General features: G+C 39.5%; 1 protein-coding gene across 2 annotated transcripts in view; it reads left to right on the top strand.

Annotated features, from left to right (window-relative positions):
- Positions 1–26,148, top strand: part of BANK1 (B-cell scaffold protein with ankyrin repeats 1) — a 331,256-nt gene that overhangs the window by 95,517 nt on the left and 209,591 nt on the right. For both annotated transcript variants that reach the window (XM_018049269.1, XM_018049268.1), the window contains exons 3-5: positions 444–598; positions 12,435–12,573; positions 22,316–22,455. In XM_018049269.1, coding sequence (XP_017904758.1) covers positions 444–598; positions 12,435–12,573; positions 22,316–22,455 — 434 coding nt within the window. The remainder of the gene's footprint in view (positions 1–443; positions 599–12,434; positions 12,574–22,315; positions 22,456–26,148) is intronic.

Below are 26,148 nucleotides of genomic sequence, written 5' to 3'. Positions count from 1 at the left end.
TATTTGATTTAGTTTAATAGCTAAGGTTATAATACTAGTTAAATTATGAGGCATCATTTTAATTATTAACATTGGTTCAATTATTTTGACTATCTTAAACTCAGTTTGGTTGTCCCATATAATAATTAAATCACCTGTTCAGCAATTAGTTTTCATAACAATGGAGGAACTTAATATGGCCTTAGCTGTATTATGGGCTTCCCTGGTGGCTCAGAGGTTAAAGTGTCGGCCTGCAATGTGGGAGACCTGGGTTCGATCCCTGGGTTGGGAAGATTCCCTGGAGAAGGAAATGGCAACCCACTCCAGTATTCTTGCCTGGAGAATCTCATGGACAGAGGGGCCTGCTGGGCTACAGTCCACGGGTCGCAAATAGTCAGGCACAACTGAGCGACTCTTGGTATTGGTAGCTGTATCATAATCCATGTTAATGAACTTTCTTTTAGGTTCTGCGGACTACCTGGAGATTACTGTGCCACCAGACCTAAGAAAGGAACAATCCGGGAAAACCAATGAGAGAAAGGAAGCTGGAGAGTTCTCAGAAGCTTCAGGAAGCACCATACCACAGGCAGTGGTGCTTCCTGCTGAGATTCCATGTGAGGTCAGTATAAAGACACCTTGTTACTGTTGTAATGGATACTGCATGTCACTAAAATGTAACTAACACTAGAAGCTCCAATATAGAGGTATTTTTGTTTACTCTGTTCTTGGCTGTCCTCAGAATGGCAGAACAATGTCTGGCAGTTAGTAGGCATTTGATATGTATTTGTTGAGTAATAAAATATTGAAACATACATGAAAGCACCATGTTATTAGATGTTACTTGATATGTTGCAATGCAGAAGGCAATGGCACCCCACTCCAGCACTCTTGCCTGGAAAATCCCATGGACGGAGGAGCCTGGTAGGCTGCAGTCTATAGGGTCGCAAAGAGTCAGACACGACTGAGCGACTTCACTTTCACTTTTCACTTTCATGCATTGGAGAAGGAAATGACAACCCACTCCAGTGTTCTTGCCTGGAGAATCCCAGGGACAGGGGAGCCTGGTGGGCTGCCGTCTATGGGGTCGCACAGAGTTGGGCACGACTGAAGCGACTTAGCTGCAGCTAGCTGCTGATATGTTGCAAACAGATTTACAATTGCTATGTGTGTGTGTGTGTGTGTGTATGTGTGTGTGTGTGTGTGTGTGTGTGTGTGTGTATCAAACTGTTCAAAGCAAAGTTGGATTCATATTAACCAGATCAAGGATTTTATTTTCATGAAAGGAAATATGTTCTTGAATAGAATTTGAAAATACTTTAGGACCACCTATCTTCAATTATAAAGCATGTGTCAAAAGCCTACATTATGAAGTGGAAATATCATAACAGCTAGAAGAGCTGGTATGAGAATAAAAATATAATGTTAGAGCAAGTAGATTTCTCAGGAGGTGTTATGTGATACATGTTGCTGACATTTCTTCTTCCTAAGTCTTCACTGGACTGAACCACTAAAATAAGCCATGCTAGAGCTTGACCAAAATTGGGGCTAGGTTTTGAAGAAGACTCTTGAGAGTCCCTTGGACTGCAAGGAGATACAACAAGTCCATTCTAAAGGAGATCAGCCCTAGGTTTTCTTTGGAAGGACTGACGCTAAAGCTGAAACTCCAATACTTTGGCTACCTCATGCGAAGAGTTGACTCATTGGAAAATACTCTGATGCTGGGAGGGATTGGGGGCAGGAGGAGAAGGGGACGACAGAGGATGAGATGGCTGGATGGCGTCACCGACTCGATGGACGTGAGTCTGAGTGAACTCCGGGTGTTGGTGATGGACAGGGAGGCCTGGCGTGCTGCAATTCATGGGGTCGCAAAGAGTTGGACACGACTGAGCGACTGAACTGAGCTGAACTGAATCTCTAGAAACTAAAAGATGCTGGCCGTCAACATCTGCAGTGTGCTTGAGCAGAAAGAGCCAAAGATACAGGAGAAGCTTGAGCGTTGCATGAGAGGGTCCTTCAGGTAGAAGCCAGTATTTAGGTTACAGGAGCTGCACTTGTCTGCTTGCTGGACCATGCTTAGTCACTCAGTCATGTCCAATTCTTTGTAACTCCATGGACTGTAGCCCACCAGGCTCCTTTGTCCATGGGGATTCTCCAGGCAAGAATACTGGAGTGGATTGCCATGCCCTTCTCCAGGGGATCTTCCCAACCAAGGGATCAAACCCAGGTCTCCCGCATTGCAAGAGGCAGATTCTTTACCATCTGAGCCACCAGGGAAGCCTGAGAATACTGGAGTGAATCCCTTCTTCAAGGGACCTTCCCAACCCAGGAATCAAACCAGGGTCTCCTGCACTGCAGGCGGATTCTTTTCCAGCTGAGCTACCAGGGAAGCTCACTTGTCTGCTTACTGGGAGGCATATTTGGGGAGAGAATCCTCTGATCCTGCTGGTTCCAGCAGCCCTGGCAGAAGCAGAATGTTCTGTGCAATTTTGAAAAGCTTATTTCCCTCATCTCCAGACCTCATGCACAAGCGGGAGAATTGCCAACAATTTAAGTTACTATGTTATCAGTGCCAGAGGAACAAAAACTTCTTTGGCACTCCCTTAGAGACCCCAGGAACCGGAACTGTACAGGTTGGAGGGAACTGAGACAGAGGAATCAGGCAAAGAAATATTACAGCCTACTTGAGGAAGGAAGCCCAGCCAAACAATCAGAACCAGTGGCTCCTATTGAGAAATAATGGAAGAGACAGAAATCAGTAGAAGAGACTATAAAAGGGAAATGAGGACTATTCTCAAATAGGTAAAGTCAAAGTAAGAAAAAAAAAAACCCTCTGGAACTAAAAATTGCTCACGAAGAATTATGCAACGAGTCTAACTAGCTGCTTTTAAAAATATCTGCAACAGTAAAATTTGAACAATATAAAACCTTTCCATTATTAAGTTGCAGAGACATCAAAATCCAAAAATTAAATCCCACTGCCCTCCAGGTAGAAATCACTCACTCAGGTGGTTGGGGAGGACCAGGGTTCTTTCCATAGCAGAACTGTGGACTGTCTTTTATTTATTGACATGGATATAATTCTATCAGAATCTTCGAAGGGTTTGAATTAAATTATTTCAATCCCAAATCTTTCTTGGGAGCCCCACTTTTTAAACAATCCTAAGATTTGAAAGATCATATAAGACTATTTTAGCACCAGCCAGCTTCCCAAGTGGCAATTCAGGAGATATAAGAGACACAGGTTCAACCCCTGGGTCAGAAAGATCCCCTGGAGGAGTGTTCGACAACCCAGTCCAGTATTTTTGCCTGGAGAATCCCGTGGATTGAGAAGCCTGGAGTGCTACAGCCCATAAGGTCGCAAAAAGTTGGACATAACTGAAACGACTGAGCATGTACACACTAAAAATTTGAAACAGACTGATCCATGGACCAAAAATAGTCACCCAAGTCAAAATCTTGTATTCTTAGAACCTAGATCTTAGTATAGTCTAAATTCATGTCCCAGTTTTCATGCACCACAAGAAAGATGAGTGAAAATCATGTTTCATATGTACCAGAAACCTGCCTCTCTTATGTCTTCTGCATTGGGAGGTGGGTTCTTTTACCACTAGCAGCACCTGGGAAGCCCAGGATAGCATTCAGTCTATACCAGTTGTCTGAAAGCACAACCTTTACACTTACTCATTTCTGAGAAGTCTTCAAGTTACTGGGTAAATGGAATCCACTTAAATGTATAGCTTTCTCTCTCCAGAAATGATATTTGAGACTTCTTTGCCGTTGTATAAAATCTAGAAATTTATGAGACTGTCATTGCCAGGCACCAGGTCATATTTGAGATGTGCTTCTTCTGCTCCCAGCATCTTCAAATTCTATGAATTTCCCCTTATACCTTAAAGTTTCCAGCATGCCATTGTTGAGTTGACTGATTCAGTCTATTGGTGTCATCTTCATTCTTTCTGATGAACAGGGAATTAGTTTAGGTCTCTCCTGCTGTCTCCTGCTGCAGAATGGCTTGAGTCTGTAGACCTGCCGCAAGCCAAGTGCTCTCCCTGAGCCCTGCTCTGCTCTGGAGAAGTGGCGTTTATCGGTGTAACTGAGGCTGCAGGTGAGCCTTCTGCGGCTTTTGACCCCTAGAGCCTGGCCCTTTGGATTCCTTCTGCCTAGTCATCTTTCCCAGCATTGTTTCTTTCCTGGACCTTGAAATTTGTGCCACTTTAAAAACAGCAGAAAAACATTTTTTTTCTTTTGACAGGATTGTGTGTGTGTGTGTGTGTGTGTGTGTGTGTGTGTGTGTGTGCGCACGTGCACTAGTGAAGATGTGCCTCCAGTGTTCTATTTATATAAGTTATTCTCTGCCTTTTTAAGAAACATCTAAATGGGTCTTAACAGTTTAAATCTGCTTAATTCAGCCTCTTCTTTTCCCTTTTCTAGCATTAGCAACCTTTGTTCTGTTTTAGTGTTTGTTAAGCTTTTTGTTGTTTTTTATGGGCCTAGATATTTGTTTTTTAGCATATTCCTCTTGATTTTGTCTTGTATAGGGTAACATATCGTGAGAGATATGAAATCAGTGAGTTCTAAGTCTTCCAAACAAGTCCATTGTTCAAAGTAATCTTACCCAATTTTGTTCCTGATGAATTATCCACTTGGGAGGCATTCTCCCATTGAAATAACATCTAAACCAGAACTGAACCTGGTCTGTTATTTGCTAGCTTCTTTTCCCTTTGCTGTGTATTTACCCCACAGTCCTAATTTCATTAATTTCTCAGGAAAAATCCCTCAGAACAATGATTCTCATCTGGGAGTGATTTGGCTGTCTCTCCCAAGGAGATATCTGGCAAAGTCTATAGACAAGTTTGTCGTAACTGGGGGTTGCTCCTGGCATCTGCTGAGTAGAAGCCAGGGATGCTAGTAAAAATCCCACAGTGCACAGGGCGTTCCCCACAGCAGTGACTTCTCTGGTCCCAAAATGTCAGTAGTGTCAAGGTTAAATCCTGCACCAGAGGATAGAAAATACATTCATGCCTCTCAGTAATAGGTCACCTTCAAATCACCCTAGGAATGGCATTCAAGGAGGCAGTGCTCTTCTTCAGAGGCTTGTCTGCAGCCCGGGCAGTTCTGTGATCACTTGTTAGAGCTGTGCTATGCTGTGCTAAGTTGCTTCAGTTGTGTCCGACTCTTTGCCACCCCATGGACTGTAGCCTGCCAGGCTCCTCTGTCCATGGAATTCTCCAGGCAAGAATATTGGAGTGGGTTGCCACAAGAATACTGGAGTGGGAAAGGGATCTTCCCAGCCCAGGGATCAAACCCACTTCTCTTACATCTCCTGCACTGGCTGGAGGGTTCTTTACCACTCGCGCTACCTGGGAAGCCCTTCTTGTTAGAGAGGCATCATGTCTAAGCAGTAATCCAGTCACTGGATAATTTTTTAATGGATTTGACCTGAAGCTTTAAGAGGGATCCTTTGAGTGTGTTCCTCAATGGCCCGTTCAGAAATACTGTGGTTTGCTCTAAATGCCTCCTGCCTCTCCTGGAGCCCCAATCATGGGTCACTAATGGCCTCTCTAGTGCTTCTTCCATCCTAAAGAGCAGCTAAAAGGAGTTTATTTTTATCTTGTCTTATCTGTGTAGGCAGGACTTCAATATGGCATTTTCCCTTCCTTTTGGTAGAATCTGCTGCAATCTCAGCTTTCGTCCACCCTGAACCTCTTACTTCCTTTCATATAGTTATATATATTTCTTTATGTTTATGTTATTCTTCCATAGCTACTGTTCAGATAAGACTAGTTACTTGTTGATTTTTGAGCAAATTTAAATCTTAAACTTATAGTACCACCACACAAAAAAAAACCTTTTAATGGGCTTTATCAGCAATTATAGCTATATTAATTCCATTAACTTGTTTTTCTGAGTCCTAGAACATGGCACATCCCCTGGTAAAGACCTTCATTTTATTTGACCTTCACTGATGTATATGTCTGTGTCTGCAACCATAATATGAGTCTCCAAACCCAAATCTGTTCAGATCACAGATTGTATAACCAGTGAATCTAGAGAAACTCTGAGAATATATATGAAGGACTCTTAGCAGGGCCCATGGGGAAGCTACAAAAACCTCTGAGATTAGCGCCTTCCTGTTCATTCCTCAGCACTGAATACAGTTTAAAACAATACACAGAAACTAACAGCACTGCCCACTGATTTCTGACATCAAATCACACATTAAATCTTGATAACCTACCTTAACTTAAAGTCAGGTCCTATGATTTAATTGAAACATAACAGTAAAAACAGCAAAAAATTATTGTGTGTGTCACTGCCTAAAATGTCGATGTTGTGAACATTACCCCTTCAGTGGTAAGGTTTTACAATGACAAAAACGTGTTTTTTTCCTTTTAATCAAGTGTTTCTCAAATTAAGCAGCATATCTGACACTGTTTCCACTGTTTCCCCATCTATTTCCCATGAAGTGATGGAACCAGATGCCATGATCTTCGTTTTCTGAATGTTGAGCTTTAAGCCAACTTTTTCACTCTCCTCTTTCACTTTCATCAAGAGGCTTTTTAGTTCCTCTTCACTTTCTGCCATAAGGGTGGTGTCATCTGCATATCTGAGGTGATTGATATTTCTCCCAGCAATCTTGACTCCAGCTTGTGTTTCTTCCAGTCCAGCGTTTCTCATGATGTACTCTGCATAGAAGTTAAATAAGCAGGGTGACAATATACAGCCTTGACGTACTCCTTGATTCATGGGATCACAAAGAGTTGGACACGACTGAGTGACTGAACTGAACTGAACTGAGGGATGACTTGGGGAGGTTTTACAAAGTAAAAATGTCTGAATCCTGCTGTTAGAGATTGAGATATAAATAGTTTGAGTTTTGGCCTGGACATTAAAAGCTTCCCAGGTGATTCTCCAAGGTGAGAATTAGCAGCCAAATTTGGAACCATTGCCATGACCTAATCCTTGCTCTGCCGTCATAGGTCAGGTCAGGGTCAGCTTCAGGGACTTGCACAGTGCTGGCTTAATAAGGCCCATGCCCGTGCAACTGTGCTTGTAGAGCTAGTTCCTATTAATTATGGATATATGAAAAGAGCCATTGGTCTGGATGCACAAGTCAAAGTAAGCTGATATGATCCACGAGGATCAAAATCCTTTGTTACATGTGCTTAATGATTCATTAAAGTCTAGAAGGGCACCCACCCCGAGACAATCTAGAAACTCCACTACCGATGTGTTGTACTGCAGACAAAGTTCCAGCCCTTTTAGTGAGGTCTCAAGGTTTGTTTTCAATGCAGCAAATCTAGAGAGTTTGGTAGTGATTATTATTATAACCCTTTCTCAATTTGAATGCTCAGAGCCAGATAAGGTGTAAACAAAGAAGTTAGATTGAGAGCAAAATAGCATCTTCTGATAAAACTGAATTTATGACCATTTGAGTGTCCTAATATTTCCTCCATTAAATTAAATATGTCCATATAATTGTAGCTTTAATTAAGATATCCATAATAATTAAGCCTTCCCCAATGACTCAGACAATTAAGAATCTGCCTGTAATGCAGGAGCCTCGGGTTCAGTCCCTGGGTCTGAAAGATCCCCTGGAGAAGGGAATGGCAACCTGCTCTAGTACTCTTGCCTGAGAATCCCATGGACAGAGGAGCCTGGTGAGCTACAGTCCCTGGGGCTGCAAAAAGTTAGACATGACTGAGCAACTAACACTTTCACTATTTTCACTTTCATAATAATGAAAAACAGGGCTGGATGAGTGCAGGCCTTCCCTCTTCAGCAGCTCCCTTTGAGCATGGAGATGCAAGAAGCAGATGAAGCTGTGAGTCCTGAGAGGGATAAGGAATAATGCTTGCTCAATGTAAAAAAAAAAAGTCATATTTTTATAGGCTTATTCCATCTCAATTTGAAAATACATATAGATTGCCTCTTCAATTTTTTTTAAAGATTTTTTTTTTATTTGGACCACTTTTAAAGTCTATTAAATTTGTTACAGTATTGCTTGTATTTTTGTTTTTTGGCTGCAAGTCACGTGGGATCCTAACTCCCCAACCCACACCCCCTGCATTGGAAGGTGAAGTCTTAACCTAGAACCACCAGGGAGTTCCCCATAGTACCTCTTATGTACCTAATTCTTACAAGATGCCAAAATGATATAAAAAATAAAAATATCTTCAGGGTGTTTAAAATCTGTCTGGGAAGCCTCAGTACAGACATTAAAAACTTATTAAGACCAGAGGGCATGACTTAGAAAGGTTCAGATGATGAGTACACGTGTGAAATGCTTTATGATCCCTTTGGAAGCTGTACATGAAACCTGAGATGGACCTTGGTGAACAGGATAAGTATGAGGAAATGGAGGGAGAGTAGGAACTCAAGAGCACGCCAACATTATGTGCAAATAGGAGCGGCTTCCTAATAAGCAGGGCCCAGTGTGAACTGAAAAGGTAGAGACCCCAGTTCTACTTATTAAGCATTTCAAGGTGTGATAGCAGAACATTAAAACAAGCGTAGGTTCTGTGCATCTTCAGAGATTACATGCCCTTGGAACTTGTCCCAATTACAAATGAGGTGTCAGTGCCTCCTTGGGGGTGGTCAGTGTGCTGATCTTTTGTTTAGCTCTCTTCTCTGAAGATGGTTGAAAGGTGGGAGAGAATCTGGTGCATAAGAAGCAGCTCATGGAAGCACCCGGCTTCCCAGGTGGTACCAGTGGTAAAGAATCCGCCTGCCACTGCAGGAGACTTAAGACACATGGGTTCGATCCCTGGGTCGGGAAGATCCCCTGGAGGAGGAAATGGCAGCCCACTGAAGTATTCTTGCTGGAGAACCCCATGGACAGAGGAGCCTGGCAGGCCACAGTCCATAGGATCGCAAAGAGTCGGACATGATTACAGTGACTTAGCGCAGCACGGCATGTGAGCACCCACGAATGAGGATGAGTTGCTGGCTGAATATACACCAGGAGAGGATGCTCGGGATTATTGAATTTGGAAGGCGAGAGGTCAGAGTTTTACAGGAAGGGATGAACAAATAGAAGAAAACACCAAAGGACTTTGAAGCTGGATTAGAGCCAGAGTGAAAATGGGAAGTTATTAAAGCTGCAAAGTAAGGAGACGGATGTGAGCAAGTGAGGGACTAAGGCCTTGGAAGTGTGGTCTCTGAAGAGGAAGTGGCAGGCGTGAGGACCGGAAGGAGCTCCAGTTGCTGACCTCAGACTCAGATGAAGTAGTGCGTGAGGAGGCATCGGCTGAGAAACAGAAGCATTTCCCAGCGGTTGGATGTGTGAAGCCAGAGCAGGAGGGGGACTCATGGGATCTTTTCTCAAAGTGCAATTTAATTGATGTAGAGAAATTTAGTTCAGAATATCCTGTGGACAAATACTTGGGAGCGCTAGACTCTGCTGGAAAAATGCCAGAGGTGGATGTGTGTCAGCTGAAATGATTTTTTTTAACATCAACATATTTGTAAAAACCCCATAGTACAGAGCATTAAAAATGTAAGTTTTATTCGTGGGTGATTTATGCTTAGGGAAATAATATTTAAATAAGAGAACTTTGAAATTAATGACTTTTGGGTAAACACAGTTTTATAAGAGCATATAAATGGGATTCCTGTTTATTTTGTGAAAGACTAAAATTCAGTTTGACTTTGAAGAAAGCCTTTGAAATGTGATATCTGAGATAATCATAAAATATATTTCATTTTAGTTATTTTGAAGGTTAAAACAGCATCATGTAAACAATAGTACAGAGTTTAATTTAAATAATTCTGATTGATTTTCAGAATGTAAATCTTTATATTCATTACTCTCGTCTTAAAATAGAAATATAATAGCCTTCCATATTGGTTTTTGAGGTATGTGTGTGTGTGTGTGTGTGTTTTGGTGAGGATTAAAGGAAATGGCTTTATATAAAAAGTGATTAGCCAGTATAAAATACATGAATGCATCCTCAGTGAGTCATGTCTAACTCTTTGTGATTTCATGGACTGTAGCCCACTAGGCTCCTCTGTCCCTGGAATTTGCCAGGCAAGTATACTGGAGTGGGGTGTCATTTTCTCCTCCAGGGAATCTTCCTGATCCGGGGATTGAACCCATGTCTCTTACATCTCCTGAATTGGCAGGTGGATTCTTTACCACTGTTCCACCTGGAAAACCCAGTATAAAACAGATGCTCAAAAGATGTTTATCCCTTCCTTTTCTCTGTATTAAATCCAATCTTCTTATCCTTTGTTTTCTCTCAGGGTTTTTTTTCAAAAAGGTTTTTCAATAACCCCTTATATCTTTGTAGTTGTTGTTCAGTCGCTAAGTCACGTCCAACCCTTTGCAACCCCCTGGACTGCATCACACCAGGCTTCTCTGTCCTTCACTGTCTCATGGAGTTTGTTCAAACTCATATCCATTGAGTTTGTGATGCCATCCAACAATCTCATCCTCTGTCATCCCCTTCTTTTCCTGTCCTCAATCTTTCCCTCATCAGAGTCTTTTCCAATAAGTCAGCTCTTCCCATCAGGTGGCCAAAGTATTGGCGCTTCAATTTCAGCATCAATCCTTCCAGTGAATATTCAGAGTTAGTTTCCTTTAGGATTGACTGGTTTGGTCTCCTTGCTGTCCAAGGGACTCTCAAGAGTCTTATCCAGCATCACAGTTCATAAACATCAATTCTTCAGTGCTCAGCTTTCTTTATGGTCCAACTCTCACATCCATACATGACTATTGGAAAAACCACAGCTTTGACTATATATGGACCTTTGTCAGCAAAGTGATGGCTCTGCTTTTTAATACACTGGCTAGGTTTGTCATAGCTTTTCTTCCAAGCAGTAAGTGTCTTTTAATTTCATGGCTGCAGTCACTCTGTGCAGTGATTTTGGAGCCCGAGAAAATAAAATCTGTCACAGTTTCCATTTCTTCCCCATCTATCTGCCATGAAGTGATGGGACCAGATGCTATGATCTTAGTTTTTTGAATGTTGAATTTTAAGCCAGATATTTCACTCTCCTCTTTTATTTTCATCAAGATGCTCTTTAGTTCCTCTTCACTTTCTGCCATTAGGGTGGTAGCATCTGCATATCTGAGATTGTTGGTATTTCTCGTGGGAATCTTGATTCCAGCTTCTGTTTCATCCAGTTCAGCATTTCACATGATGTATTCTGCATATAAGTTAAATCAGCAGGGTAATGATATACAGCCTTGACATACTCTTTTTTCAGTTTTGAACCAGTCATTCCATGTCCGGTTATAACTGTTTCTTCTTGACCTGCATATAGGTTTCTCTGGAAGTGGGAAAGGTAGTCTGGTATTCCCATCACTAAGAATTTCCCACAGTTTGTTGTGATCCACACAGTCAATGTTTTTAGTACAGACAATGAAGCAGAAATATTTTTTCTAGAATTCGATTGCTTTTTCTGTGATCCAACAGATGTTGGCAATTTGAATCTTATATACATAGATTTGGGCTTCCCTAGCTTTTCCACCTTAATAAAATCTTGAAACTTTTAGATTTATAACCTGTAGTCAACCCAACAGCCTTCACTGGTATTCATCATAAAGAGTAACAAAAGAATCTCTTATTGGTAAGATTAACAATACACTTGACCCTTGAACAATAGGGGTTTTGAATTGCATAGGTCCACTTATACATGGATTTTTCTCAGTAGTAAATACCCCAGTACAACATGATCTGCAGTTGGTTGAATCAGGATACTGCTGTTGCAGAGGGTGTGCTATCAATCTTCTATGGATGTTCCACTATGCAGAGGGCCAGTAGGTGCTCCTAACAGTTATGTTGTTCAAGGGTCAACTGTATTAGACATCTAAACCGATTAATCATATTTAAAGTATAAGAGGTCTTAAAGCTAAACGTGTTCAGTCCTCTTATTTATAGATAAATACACCAAGTCCTAGAAAGGTGAAGGAAAGGGATTTGGGGATGGGGGGGAAGAATTTGTTTAGCAGTTGAATTACATTCCCTGCATAGAACCTCTCACACAGGGAAGAGGTGAAAGGAAAAGGGAGCAACTGTGAACTCAGTCGATTCATTTGCAAAATATGGTGCTGGGGAAAAATAAATATTCGATAGACATAAGTTGATAAACTTAAAATCTTGTGAGGCTCACCTTTACATATTTCATTTATGAGTATGGCTGAAACTGTGGACACGATGGTGGTGGTGGCTTAGTTAGTCCCTAAGTTGTGTCCTACATTTGCAACTCCATGGACAGCAGCCCATCATGCTCCTCTGTCTGTGGGATTTCCCAGGCAAGAATACTGAGGTGGATTGCCATTTCCTCCTTCAAGGGATCTGTCCCACCAAGAAACTGAACCCGGGTCTTTTGCCTGGCAGATGAGTTGTTTACACTAATTACATGTTGGACCTTTATCACTAATAAGTGTATTTGGTTGGTTAATGAAAACTTTTCAAATGCCTAATTGAGTTATATTTTTCATCATATAGAATCCTGGTGAAATATTTATTATTTTGAGAGATGAAGTAACCGGTGATGCTGTGGAGGTTGAATTTACATCAAATAGTAAATGCATTAGAACACAGCCAGCCCTCTGGAATAAAAGTGTCTGGAGTATGAAAGCTTTAGGTAAGAAATTGTTTTATGCTTTAATAAATATAAAACATCATTCTGAGTTTCTTTCAATAAATTTCTGGTGAATGGTTTCACTTCTCTACAGAAACTAATATTGTTCTGCAGGTGTTTCCTGTGTTTAGCTTTCACACATCCAAGGCTGTTATTATTAATCTGAGTTTGCAAAAGCATGAATGTGTGAATTATGAGAAATTAGCCTATGTACCGTGTGGTGAAATGACAGGCAGTAATATCATGTACTTTTAACTGTATCAGCAAAGAGCACTTTAAATGTTAGCTATTAAATTAAGGAATTAAAATCATTCGCTTTATTGTAACAGGATGAGCAAACATTTGGATTTTCATTTGTAATTTTTGTTTGTTTGTTTTTTGTTTCTGCCATGCCCCTGAGTATGTTTTGGCTTGTTTGGAAAGCATAGTTCTTTTTCACTATTTTATCATCTTGGTACCGTATCTATACAATCTCCCCTCTTTTCCTTTTTTAAATTATGAACCTAACCATTTATTATCCAAGTTTGCTTCAACATGATAAATCGTATCAGATTTAAAATTGCAGGTAAAATATACAGACTTGTCTTGATAATTGTACTAAAATCAAAATCCAATATATTAATTTCTGAATGTTTTGATATGAATGTAGGACTTGCTGGTTTTTTAAATCTATGGTGTCCTTTTACGATCAGAGAATAAAACTTTATAAATGTGAATTTAAGAAAAGTACAAAGATATTCAATCTTACTATGAATTCGAAAATGTAGTAAAAAATTAAAGAGTATGTCAAACGCATCCAGAGCTTTTTTGTTTTCTTTTTAGAATATAACTCTAGTGAAATCCATTTACAGAGCATTTACAAATCTTTTCTGTTGTGTTGTATAAAGTATGTGTCCCTTCTGTGGATATCCTCACACAGCTTAGATCAGAGTTGGATTATAGAAAGGGAAGACTCTATAAACATCTTAGACACTGCTTCCTGTCATGGACAAGGACATGCAGAAGTGAAGTGAGAAAGAATTCTGTTTCTTTTGCTTTTCTTCCAAAGCCTCTTACTTCCTTATGTCATATTTTTAAAATGATTTAATGAACAGTAATTTATAATTAGTTTAGAAGTTACGCTAAATCTAGTTAGACTAAAATCACTACAGAAAAATCAGTATTGCAAATTAAGAAGTACTGAGATAATACTTCCCAAATACCAAATCAAAATGTCAAATAAAATTATTCACATTAAGATTTTATGTTCAGTTTACCTAGTAGCTAAGAGCAGTGGAAAGAATAAAATGTCAAATTTCAGATGTTTTTCAGAAAAATAGAAAACTGTTATTCCATAATTTCTAAGATATATGAGACTATAATATTATCTATGTGATTGAACAACTAATTTATAGTAAAAATAAATAAAGTATTATTTACCAGTTATGCTAATTAAACCTCTCCAACTCTTTTTTTTTCAACCAGTGTATTCTGTAAGTTAATGATAGATTGTCTTACAAAATGTTGCCTGTTATGTAACAATATATAGGATAGTTCCATGAATAAGTATGGGACTATGGATGGGACATGGCTCAGCAGAAATGGCCCCAGAGTCTTACTTTCTCTGCCTCGTGGTACTGTTTCTTAAAAATTTTTGAACCCTAGCAAGAACTACATTTTACGTTACGATGCAGGATGTATGCATGAATACATAATGTAAACAAAGGTTTTAAAAGCAATATTTAGACTAATGGTTTCAGCCATGACATGTAAAGAGCTTGAAAGTTGCCACTCCCATTCTTACAACAAGAAAAACCTGAACAAACTGAAAATCAGTGACTTTTCTTGAACTCGTTGGAGAACTGAAGTTGGAGGGCAAACAACCATTACAACATGTGGAGGGAAAGGTAAATCTAGAGTGACATCTAAGATCCACTTACCTGGAGCCGAAGTCTCTGGAGCCATAATCTGGTAAGAACACCTAAATGGTAATTCTCGTGAACTGCTGAAGGCTAAGTGTGAACTAGCTTGAAAGTAAGAAACCCCTGGAGGCTGCCATCTTATGTATGCTGTGTGCTCAGTCACGTCCGACTCTTTGTGACCCCGTGGATCGTAGCCCTCCCGGCTCCTCTGTCCATGGGATTTTCAAGGCAAAAATGCTGGAGTGGGTTGCCATTCCCATCTCCAGGGGATCTTCCCAACCCAGGGATCAAACCTGAGTCTCCCAAGTCTCTTGCATTGATAGGTGAATGGATTCTTTACCACTGAGTTGTCTTATGAGGCACCTATAATTTTGTGGAATTTATCTCCAGGAATCCCATCAGATTCACACAGTGAAGATCTGAGAAAGATCTGGAAGATTCTGCTGGGTCAGAGGAAGCATAATCAAGGGGAAATACTCTCCATGTGTTCTCCATAATGAAGGTCTACTTTTCAGGGGGAAACACTTTCCCAGAGTCTCATCCTACCTGAGGAAGGGAGCCCCCTCTAGCCTTTCTGTCTCATTTAAGGAGGGGAGAAAGAAAGCTATGGCATGGCAGAAATGCTAGTGGAGGTCACAGCAAAAGACACAGGCCCACTAAAAGACTGGGAATCACAAGATTAAAGTGCTCCCCCCCCCCCCCCCCCGCCCAACATGACGATTACCACAGCAGTGTAATGACAGTGGGTTACATCTTGAAAGTATGCAGATGCAGTGTCTTACTGCAGGAGCAGTACTTAGGGACGCACAAGATCAAGAGAGAAGACAAGGACAAGAGAGGAAGTCGATGACTTTGGCACTGACAGCTACAGCAACCAGTAGATAGATACAGTCCAACTCCTAGATAGATTACTCTCACTACACCCTTACCTATTTTACTTCGTATACCCCAAACAAATAGCCCTGGTGGCTCAGTCAGTAAAAAATCTGCCTGCAATATGGTAGACCCAGGTTCAGTCCCTGGGTGGGGAAGATCCCCTGGAGAAGGAAATGGCAACCCACTCCAGTATTCTTGCCTGGGGAATCCCGTGGACAGAGAAGCCTGGTGGGCTACAGTCCATATGGTCACAAGGAGTTCGACACGACTGAGACTTTCACTTTCACTTTTCACCCCAAACAATATATCTGCTTTTCGACAAGAAATTACAAGATATGCCAGAAAGCAAGGAAAAAACCGTCCAGAGCGATAAAATGCACATCAGACCAGACAAGTGTGATGCTTGTTGGACAAGTGTGACACAGATGTTGGAATTATCAGACAGGAAATTTTATACAACTATGATTAAAATGTTACGGGCTGTAATGGAAAAGTAGACAACATGCAAGAACATATGGGTACTGTAAGTAGAGAGAAACATATTTTTTCATTTTTTTTTCACTGTTATTCAGAACCTCCTAAATTCACGTCATGATGAACTAGAGGGTCACAAACCATAGCTGGAGAAACTAAGTTTTGCAGCTGCACCAGGCAATATGGTAGCCGCTGGCCACATCTGGTTATTTAAACTTTATTATAATTAAATAAAGTTTAGAAGTCAGTCGCACTAAGCATATGTCAGGTGGTTCATTGGAACATATGCATCATCTCGGGAAGTTTGAGTGGACAGCACTGACTGTACACTGGAGCTCCCTTTTCTCTACACCAGCTGCAGAGTAAGAGGGAGTACCCAGTGTGCTCTTGCAGGCTACCTATCTGTGCAGAATCTGCAGTGAAGTTAAGGAAATACTTAACTGGTGCCCAGAAGAGCTGTTTTTATTCTATATTGAGTCATTTACTGGGAAACTTTAGACACGTCTCTTGATCTTTCTGTGCTCAGTTTTCTTACTGATAAAACAACTTCTGTACTTGTATTTTAAGTACTCATGTACACGATGTTTGGAGATAAGGGAGATACTATATGAGACACCACTGAGACATCCAGCTGAGGAACAAAGTATCAGTCTCTCCCTCTAGCAAATCTCATAAACTTGAGTGGCTTTAAAACTTCCTTCTTTGCCTTTTGGGAGAGAATTGAAGTGTCTTTCTCTATAAATACTGTACTCCTCATACTGCCCACTCCCTCCTCCTGTGTTCACATCCCTTGATATAAAATTTGTCCCCTTTCACTCTTGGGCAACCATGCTCAGGAGCACTCCCGGTTCTGAATATCTCACGTATAACTCCTGTACCTACTGATGACTTCCAGGCTAGGAAATGTTCTCAGTTAGTATCTCATACCATCTAATACTAGTCTAAACATATTTAAGGTTTTAAATTTTTCTTGTTCTGCTTCTTTGAATACCAAATTAAAATGGAGGATCTAACCCTGAAGTGGAAACATACCAGGGACGCTTCTCTACTCTCAGGGTTCTTTTGAAGAATACTGATGTTTCAAATTCAGGAGATGGCCTCTCTCTGTTGGTCTCTTTCCACTCTAGAAAAAGTGCTCATGTGACTTCACTTTCTAAAAAGCACACCTTCCTAATGATATCCACGGATTCATCTCTGAATGGTACTGTTTTGTGTTATAGAAATTTGAAGCTTCTATAGTCCCCTTTTGCCAAAACATGTGAAGGCTTTAAATGAGAAATATTAAATAATTTTAACTCAGAAAGAAAGTATTCCTCTGGTACCTGCATCTCAGGCAGAAAATTATTTTACACAGCAGGGGGACAATCAATTAAAAGTTGAAAGGAATGTAAAATGTATCCACAAAGAGAATTTCTTGATTAATTAAGAAGCTAAGTTCTGGATAATGTAAATTATAATTTCATATTTCATTTAAAAAACAAGGAAATACTTTAGGATGTGCTAAGTATGCTGAACATACTTAGAAAAAGAACTGTTAAGAAATTATTCTAAATATCATACTTCAGGAAGATGGTTTTAACATGTATTAAATTGGTAGTAATTTTTAGGTGTGACTAAGATTTTGAAGCCACCAATATTTATTTAATAATAATTTCCAGTCAAAAGTGTTATGTTTATTTCTGTTCCTATAGAAACTTTATGCGGATTGATTCAAAGCTTACTATGTTATAAAGTGCTAGATTTGGTTAATAAAGGAACACAACTTCTCAGACAAAGAAAAATAGAAAGCAAAAAGCTATTAAGTTAATGGATTTGTGAAATATATATATTTTATGGAAATAGTGAATATAGTTCTGATATTCAGAAATACCTTTGGATTATATTTCCCATAAATTAGTTTGTTCCTCCCCTGGAAAGATGTGTGTGTGTGTGTGTGTGTGTGTGTGTGTGTGTTGGTCACTTAGTAGCATCTGACTTCTTGTGACTTCATGGACAGTAGCCCACCAGGCTCCTCCATCCATGGAATTCTCCAGGCCAGAACGCTGGAGTGGGTAGCCTTTCCCTTCTCCAAGGGATCTTCCTGACCCAGGAAGACCTGGGTCTCCTGCATTGCAGGCAGAATCTTTACCATCTGAGCCACTAGGGAAGCCCCCACCTGGAAGGATAGACCACTTAAATAGTGGAGACAGAGAGGGTTGTCAGAGATTCTTGAATGGCCTAGAACTTGATATTTAAAATTTAAATACAGTTCGTTTTTAACCATTGCTCCTCTATATTTTATTATGTATCTATGTCTGATGGAGGTAGGGAGGTCCATCTTTTCCTTCCGTGTCCTTTTTCATCTTCATAACTGACTCTCTATGCTTCCTTAGTTTGGTGATCTTGACCTGCATTTGTGTGTAATTCTGGTGTTAAATGTCACTTGCCTACTTTGTCTAGATAGTAAAGAACAGAACTCACTTTCCCTCTCTTCTGTTGAGTCTTTAAATTAATTGGTTTCTATTTTTACCGAATAGCTATACAAAGTAGACATCACAGTGACCACAGAGTTGTGGTCAGGAAAAAGCCAATTCAATTAATATGTTACTAAGGAGGGTCTTTCTACCAGAGGAAGCCATAAAAGTTCATCCTGATTTATCAGTGGAAATAGTAATTAGGTCTTGGTTGAATAAATGACATTCAATAGATATAAAAGTGTATACAGCAAAAGCAGTACTTCAAATGGCATCTCTTTGGAGGTTTTCTCTAAAATCAACATTATTATCAGTTGATCTAATGGTAAAATTTTGAGTCAACTAATGACTCAAGACATCAGGAATATATCAGTTTATTCTCATGTTAAATTCTAAACAGATTAAAGTATTTTAAATATCCTATACTAAGCAATATTCTTACCACGTATCTTTCATGATTTATCATCTCACTTTTCAGAAGGTTAACATCCCATCATAAAACTCCTGATTTGTATTCTGATAAACAAAACCAATATTTGATTTCAAAATTGTCTTTGTGAAATCTACTGAAATTGATTTCATTTCACTTCAGTAACTCTACTTTACTGCTCCCAGTTTTTTGAGATTTTTGTTACATTCTCTATTGGATGAATACTTAATTTTGGAAGGGAGAACTTTCTACATATTTTTTTTAATAATGTAAGTGAAGTGTCTGGTCAAGCAATATGAGAAGAGAAACTTCAGCTTCTTGATCTAGTTAAATCTAAGATTGTTATTTTGGCTTCAAATTTCCCTAAGCAATATTATGAGAGGTCCTGTAACCTCTTCAGAAGATAAAGTAAAACTAATGCTTAAACGTCCCCTGGATCATGGAAAAAGTAAGAGAGTTCCAGAAAAACATCTGTTTCTGCTTTATTGACTACACCAAAGCCTTTGACTGTGTGGATCACAAGAAACTGTGGAAAATTCTGAAAGAGATGGGAATACCAGACCACCTGACCTGCCTCTTGAGAAACCTGTATGCAGGTCAGGAAGCAATAGTTAGAACTGGACATGGAACAACAGACTATTTCCAAATAGGAAAAGGAGTACGTCAAGGCTGTATATTGTCACCCTGCTTATTTCACTTATATGCAGAGTACATCATGAGAAACACTGGACTAGAAGAAACACAAGCTGGAATCAAGATTGCCGGGAGAAATATCAATCACCTCAGATATGCAGATGACACCACCCTTATGGCAGAAAGTGAAGAGGAACTAAAAAGCCTCTTAATGAAAGGGAAAGAGGAGAGTGAAACAGTTGGCTTAAAGCTCAACATTCAGAAAACGAAGATCATGGCATCTGGTCCCATCACTTTATGGAAAATAGATAAGAAAACAGTGGAAACAGTGTCAGACTATTTTTTGGGGCTCCAAAATCACTGCAGATGGTGATTGCAGCCATGAAATTAAAAGACGCTTACTCCTTGGAAGGAAAGTTATGACCAACCTCAGTTCAGTTCATTTCAGTCGCTCAGTCGTGTCCGACTTTCTGTGACCCCATGAATCACAGCACGCCAGGCCTCCCTGTCCATCACCAACTCCCAGAGTTCACTCAGACTCAGGTCCATCGAGTCGGTGATGTCTTCCAGCCATCTCATCCTCTGTCGTCCCCTTCTCCTCCTGCCCCCAATCTCTCCCAGCATCAGAGTCTTTTCCAATGAGTCAACTCTTTGCATGAGGTGGCCAGAGTATTGGAGTTTCAGCTTTAGCATCATTCCTTCCAAAGAAATCCCAGGGCTGATCTCCTTCAGAATGGACTGGTTGGATCTCCTTGCAGTCCAAGGGACTCTCAAGAGTCTTCTCCAACACCACAGTTCAAAAGCATCAATTCTTCGGTGCTCAGCTTTCTTCACAGTCCAACTCTCACATCCATACATGACCACAGGGAAAACCATAGCCTTGACTAGACGGACCTTAGTCGGCAAAGTAATGTCTCTGCTTTTCAGTATGCTATCTCAGTTACTGTATATTTGTTGATGTGTTACAGCAGAATTTACAATGCAGTGTATCAATCAGTCACTTTGAACAGCTTGTTCACAAAAGGCTGAATGGTTGGTATAAATGGCACTTAAGTAACAGGGTACTAAACCTTCCCTTCCTGAGGGTTTTTCACTGTAATCAGTTGAATAAAAGATTTTGTAATTTCAATCAACTCTACTCTTTCTTTTACCAAACGATTTTAAGAAACTTTCCAAAAATTAATGGGAACTTTCTTTCTCAGATTAGTAACAAATGCCTAACTTTTAATGAATAACGTTACTGTTCTAAATTCTGAAATATTACATAGAAATGATTATCAGTTCAGTTCAATCACCCAGTCATGTCTGACTCTTTGCGACCCCATGAATCGCAGCACGCCAGGCTTCCCTGACCATCACCAACTCCCAGAGTTCACTCAGACTCATGTCCATCAAGTCAGTGATGCCATCCAGCCATCTCATCCTCTGTCGTCCCCTTCTCCTCCTGCCCCTAATCCCTCCCAGCATCAGAGTCTTTTCTAATGAGTCAACTCTTTGCATGAGATGGCCAAAGTATTGGAGTTTCAGCTTTAGCATCATTCCTTCCAAAGAAATCCCAGGGCTGATCTCCTTCAGAATAGACTGGTTGGGTCTCCTTGCAGCCCAAGGGGCTCTCAAGAGTCTTCTCCAACACCACAGTTCAAAAGCATCAATTCTTCAGCGCTCAGCCTTCTTCACAGCCTTCTTCCAACTCTCACATCCATACGTGACCACTGGAAAAACCATAGCCTTGACTAGACGGACCTTAGTCGGCAAAGTAATGTCTCTGCTTTTGAGTATGCTATCTAGGTTAGTCATAACTTTCCTTCCAAGGAGTAAGCGTCTTTTAATTTCATGGCTGCAGTCACCATCTGCAGTGATTTTGGAGCCCCAAGAAATAAAGTCAGCCACTGTTTCCACTGTTTCCCCATCTATTTCCCATGAAGTGGTGGGACCGGATGCCATGATCTTCGTTTTCTGAATGTTGAGCTTTAAGCCAACTTATTTGCTCTCCACTTTCACTTTCATCAAGAGGCTTTTTAGTTTCTCTTCACTTTCTGCCATAAGGGTGGTGTCATCTGCATATCTGAGGTGATTGATATTTCTCCTGGCAATCTTGATTCCAGCTTGTGTTTCTTCCAGTCCAGCGTTTCTCATGATGTACTCTGCATATAAGTGAAATAAGCAGGGTGACAATATACAGCCCTGATGGACTCCTTTTCCTATTTGAAACCAGTCTGTTGTTCCATGTCCAGTTCTAACTGTTGCTTCGTGAGCCTGCATACAGATTTCTCAAGAGGCAGGTCAGGTGGTCTGGTATTCCCATCTCTTTCAGAATTTTCCACAGTTTCTTGTGATCCACACAGTCAAAGGCTTTGGTGTAGTCAATAAAGCAGAAACAGATGTTTTTCTGGAACTCTCTTACGTTTTCCATGATCCAGCGGATGTTGGCAATTTGATCTCTGGTTCCTCTGCCTTTTCTAAAACCAGCTTGAACATCTGGAAGTTCACGGTTCACGTATTGCTGAAGCCTGACTTGGAGAATTTTGAGCATTACTTTACTAGCATGTGAGATGAGTGCAATTGTGCGGTAGTTTGAGCATTCTTTGGCATTGCCTTTCTTTGGAATTGGAATGAAAACTGACCTTTTCCAGTTCTGTGGCCACTGCTGAGTTTTCCAAATTTGCTGGCAAGAAATGATTATAGATTACTCAAAAATAATGGAGGTTAGAGGGTAAGGAGAAAAGATTTATTGCTTTGCTTTTATTATAATTTTAATGTATGTTTTTATCTGTTAAGTTTTTTTAAACAATTAAGTGCAAAAGTATACATTTTGTTTTGTGATTTCTAACTGCTAAGGATAAAAAAGCAAACAATTTCATGTTAAAAGTTAGTAAAATTGTTATGAATTCTTAAAACCTCACTTCATATTCTCTAAGAGATGTAATAATATGGTACATTCATTTATATACTCAGCTCCTCTTATTTGTGTTTTACAGATTTTCCTGCTGGCTCTGTCAATGTTGATGTCTACTGTGATGGAATCATTAAGGCCACAGCAGAGATTAAATACTATACAACCCAGAAGGCTATGAAATGCCTGTTGGGAGCTGCAGGTCCACGAGATGATGTGTACCAGGTAAGCTGCTCTTTCCATGAAGTCTGTAATAAGCCAAAGAGCTAACATAGAATAAATGAACACATACTTTAGTATAAAGTCTGAATGCTGGTTGAATAAGATGAATTACTGATCAATAGGAAAGGAAGAAATTGACCTCTGTGATGCAGAAATGTAGATAAATTGGTTAGTATAAGTCAAGTCATTTCAGGTGATGTCACAACAGGTTATCCGTTACAAAGTATTAAGGCTACTCTGATGGGCTCATTTTAAAGCTGTTACAGACCAGATAAAGACAAAAGGATTAAAGAGAACTCTTAAACAATGAATTTTCTCTTTAGCTAGATGTGGGTAATACAAAATAAAATTTTGAAGTTAAGGATTCAGACAAGTCAAGAATACCATCAAAACAGAAGTGTGTGGTGTTAACCTGGAAATTGTTATTTTCATGAGGACGTTTCCAAGCTCGGTGTATTTTTTTTCTTAGTTTCATTTATCACTCTTTTCTGACAGTGAGAGTAATTCTTTAAATTAATAACATTTATTTGAAATTCCAGAAAAGCTAAACTTTTCTGGAAACTCTACAAAGAGGAGTTTTCAGGTTTTTTTCACTGGTGTGACATAGTGGTACTTGGCAGTGATGACTTTCTGTGGAGTTTACAGTCCTGTCCAGGGCCCTTAGTTTGGACATTTTCCAGTGAATAGTAGATACTGTGAGTGCCCTGCCCTGATGGACTGAGAAGGTAAAATGTGCATTTTTATTCATTGTAAGCCACTTGTTTAATTTCTGCATTTTTTTGCTGCTGTTGTCGTTGTTACATGATCCACTTTTAGTAGAAAGCTTGCTCAGTGTGGAACTTCTTTATATGCTTATTACATCAAATCTTCACTGAAAAAACTGTCATTTCATTCAATAGCTATTTGATAATTAGAATTACAACCTTGCTTAATTACCTTGGTTTTTCTGGGGGAAGGAGGAGGCAGACCAGAGGAAAGGTGAAGAAAAAGGTAGTTGAACTGTGCATGTCATCTTTAGATTTACCACAAAACACTCCCTTAAGGTTTGTAACAAAACCATCAGTGATAATGATGTTGACAGGTTGTCAGGAAGCCTTACTGTTTAAACTAGTTTGAATTGGTGGCTTTGTTATTTGTTTTGTGTGACACATTTTTTTCTATTAGTATTCTCCTTTTATGAATGATATATTTTAGAACAATGGAAAAGTTTAAAATATCCTAGAGAATCGAGAGTAAAATACCATTTGTCAGACTGAGGAGCCTGAGGACATTTGACAAAATGTCTATATTGTCATTGCAAAGCAAAAATAAAAGTAACAGCTTGAAATACAGATATTTTTTCATTTTCCTGTGATGTCTACCTTATTCTACTTTAAAAACTTTATCCATTGCAAAATGACTAATGAAGCGTTATATTGTGTTATAAGGTATTCAGTCAGCATAGAAGTAAAGTAGTCCCCAAAACACATTTTTCTGTTGATTTTGCCTTTGGGGAGCAAAAAAAATATTTAGTGTATAATGAAAATGGGATGTAATTTATGACTCAAACAGTTTTTCAGAATGTTTCAGATATCCAAGTCATGATTTCTTCTGTAGCTTTGAATGAACACAAACTTTTTTTGAGTAGTTTTTTGATAACTAGAAAAATAATCTGTTTCATTTCTACTGTCAGTGTCAGAAATGAGAGGTGAGGAAGGGTTCTCTCCACTGAGCCCTGGTGCCTAGTGAAAGGGGGATTGCAGGCAGTCACAGCTTGATTCAGGTTTTCACTCTTAGGAGACACTTTAAACCTGAGGTTTGAGTCCTGGGGCTTCCCTGGTGGCGCAGAGGTTAAAGCGTCTGCCTGCAGTGTGGGAGACCTGGGTTCAATCCCTGGGTCGGGAAGATCCCCTGGAGAAGGAAATGGCAATCCACTCCAGTATTCTTGCCTGGAGAATCCCATGGACGGAAGAGTTTGGTGGACTACAGTCCGTGGGTCGCAAAGAGTCGGACAGGACTGAGCGACTTCACTTTGACTTTTCTGAGTCCTGAGAGATAGAATGATTCTAAGTTGGTGACAGTAGACTACAGCTTGACAAGAAACATTAAGAGATTTGGATTCATATATACAACTGAAGATATTTTAGAGTTTGTGCTATTGTCATAAGAGGACCAATAAATGTTGTGGATTTAAATGAAACAAATTCTGAGACTGAGATTTCAGACCAGACCAAGCGACACCATCACAGTCCTGACGGAAGGGAAGTCTGCGTGTCACTCAGTTTCCTTTACATCTTGGACTAATGGGTTTCATCTCATCCATTGGCATCTGGACTGTGTGAGGTGTCCCTACCATGAATTTGCTGAGATGGTAAAAATCAGACTCCACCCTTGATTAAAAAGAAGGAACTGCAGGGACACAGAGGTGTGCTTTAGGGTTACTTGGCCTCAGAGGACGTGTCCCAACCCACACTGTGTTTCTCCTTATGGACTTTTGATTGCTCGTTTTGACATTTCTCTTTACTGTCATGTAAGTTATATTCTGAAAGTTATAAAAAGTTATGCTTTTCCTCTCCAGCATGCAACACTGCTATTTCTTTCCTATGCTTCTCAACTACTTAAACTGGGAAATTTGTGTATGTCGCAGATAGTCCACTGACCATCTCTACTTAAGAACAACATACATTGGAAGTTTTTACCACAGTTATTGTATATCTGTGAGGACATATACCAGCAGATTTATGGGTTGTGTGTGTTTTTTTAATATTCTACCCACTTAGCTGAAATGGTATACTAAAAGAGCTATCCTGAGTTTTCTTGTAAATGTTAATGGCAGAAGTGATTTAAGTAATCCTTAAAATTAGTAATTAGATACTTCCTATAATCATTTCAAAGCTCTTGGGAATTTAATAACATGAATATTCTGGAAATTTGAGGGAAGGAACAGTAATGAGAAATCTATGGATTTTAGTTTTCAGTAATCCTCAAATTTGTGGTAAGTGACTTTCTATTATCATTTAAAAACTGTAGGGCATATAACAAAATGATCGTTCTATGAATTTGAGGAAAGAAATGATAAAGAGAAATTTTATTTTCCTAGTTTATTTTGAAGATGTCTATTAGGCTTCAGAAGACTTTAGCTAAACCAGCTTATTACCTAACTGCTTCCTAAATCATTTTGTATTTTTTTGCATAAATACTAAACCCCAGCATATAGCCTCATAAAGGGACAATTTCCAGACCAGCACCTAGAACAGTGAATTCAGATGAAAAAATCCAAAGCCCTATTTGGGAAGATAATTAGAATTCAAGTATTAGTGTTAGAAAAACTAGTAACTCCTATTTAACTGAGATAATTAAAGCCTTTGAGACTTCCATCTTATTTACAAAATTATCTAGGGGCAACAATAAATTTAACTAGATATAGGAACAACTAGATATAAAAACCAAACTAGGTCAGAATGCTAAACTATAATAGCAATTATTGATCAAAGCATTAGGCTCATGTTTATCAAGAGAGTTTTTGGAATAGTACCAAATAATTTTTATTAGTTGTAGTTCTTATTGATTAAAAGGTATATTGCATTGAATATGTTTATCATCTTGCATGTTTTACTTTATACCTATTGAAATCTTATTTTCGTCTTTGTGTTAGGTGCACTTCATTGCCACTTTTTATTAAACTATATGTATTATCCAATCTTTGCATGAAATGTT

The sequence above is a fragment of the Capra hircus genome, chromosome 6, assembly GCF_001704415.2.
Source record: "Capra hircus breed San Clemente chromosome 6, ASM170441v1, whole genome shotgun sequence".
In the NCBI taxonomy this organism is placed as follows: domain Eukaryota; kingdom Metazoa; phylum Chordata; class Mammalia; order Artiodactyla; family Bovidae; genus Capra; species Capra hircus.
Note: the sequence above shows the minus strand (reverse complement) of the source record. Positions and strands in the feature narration are given on the sequence as shown.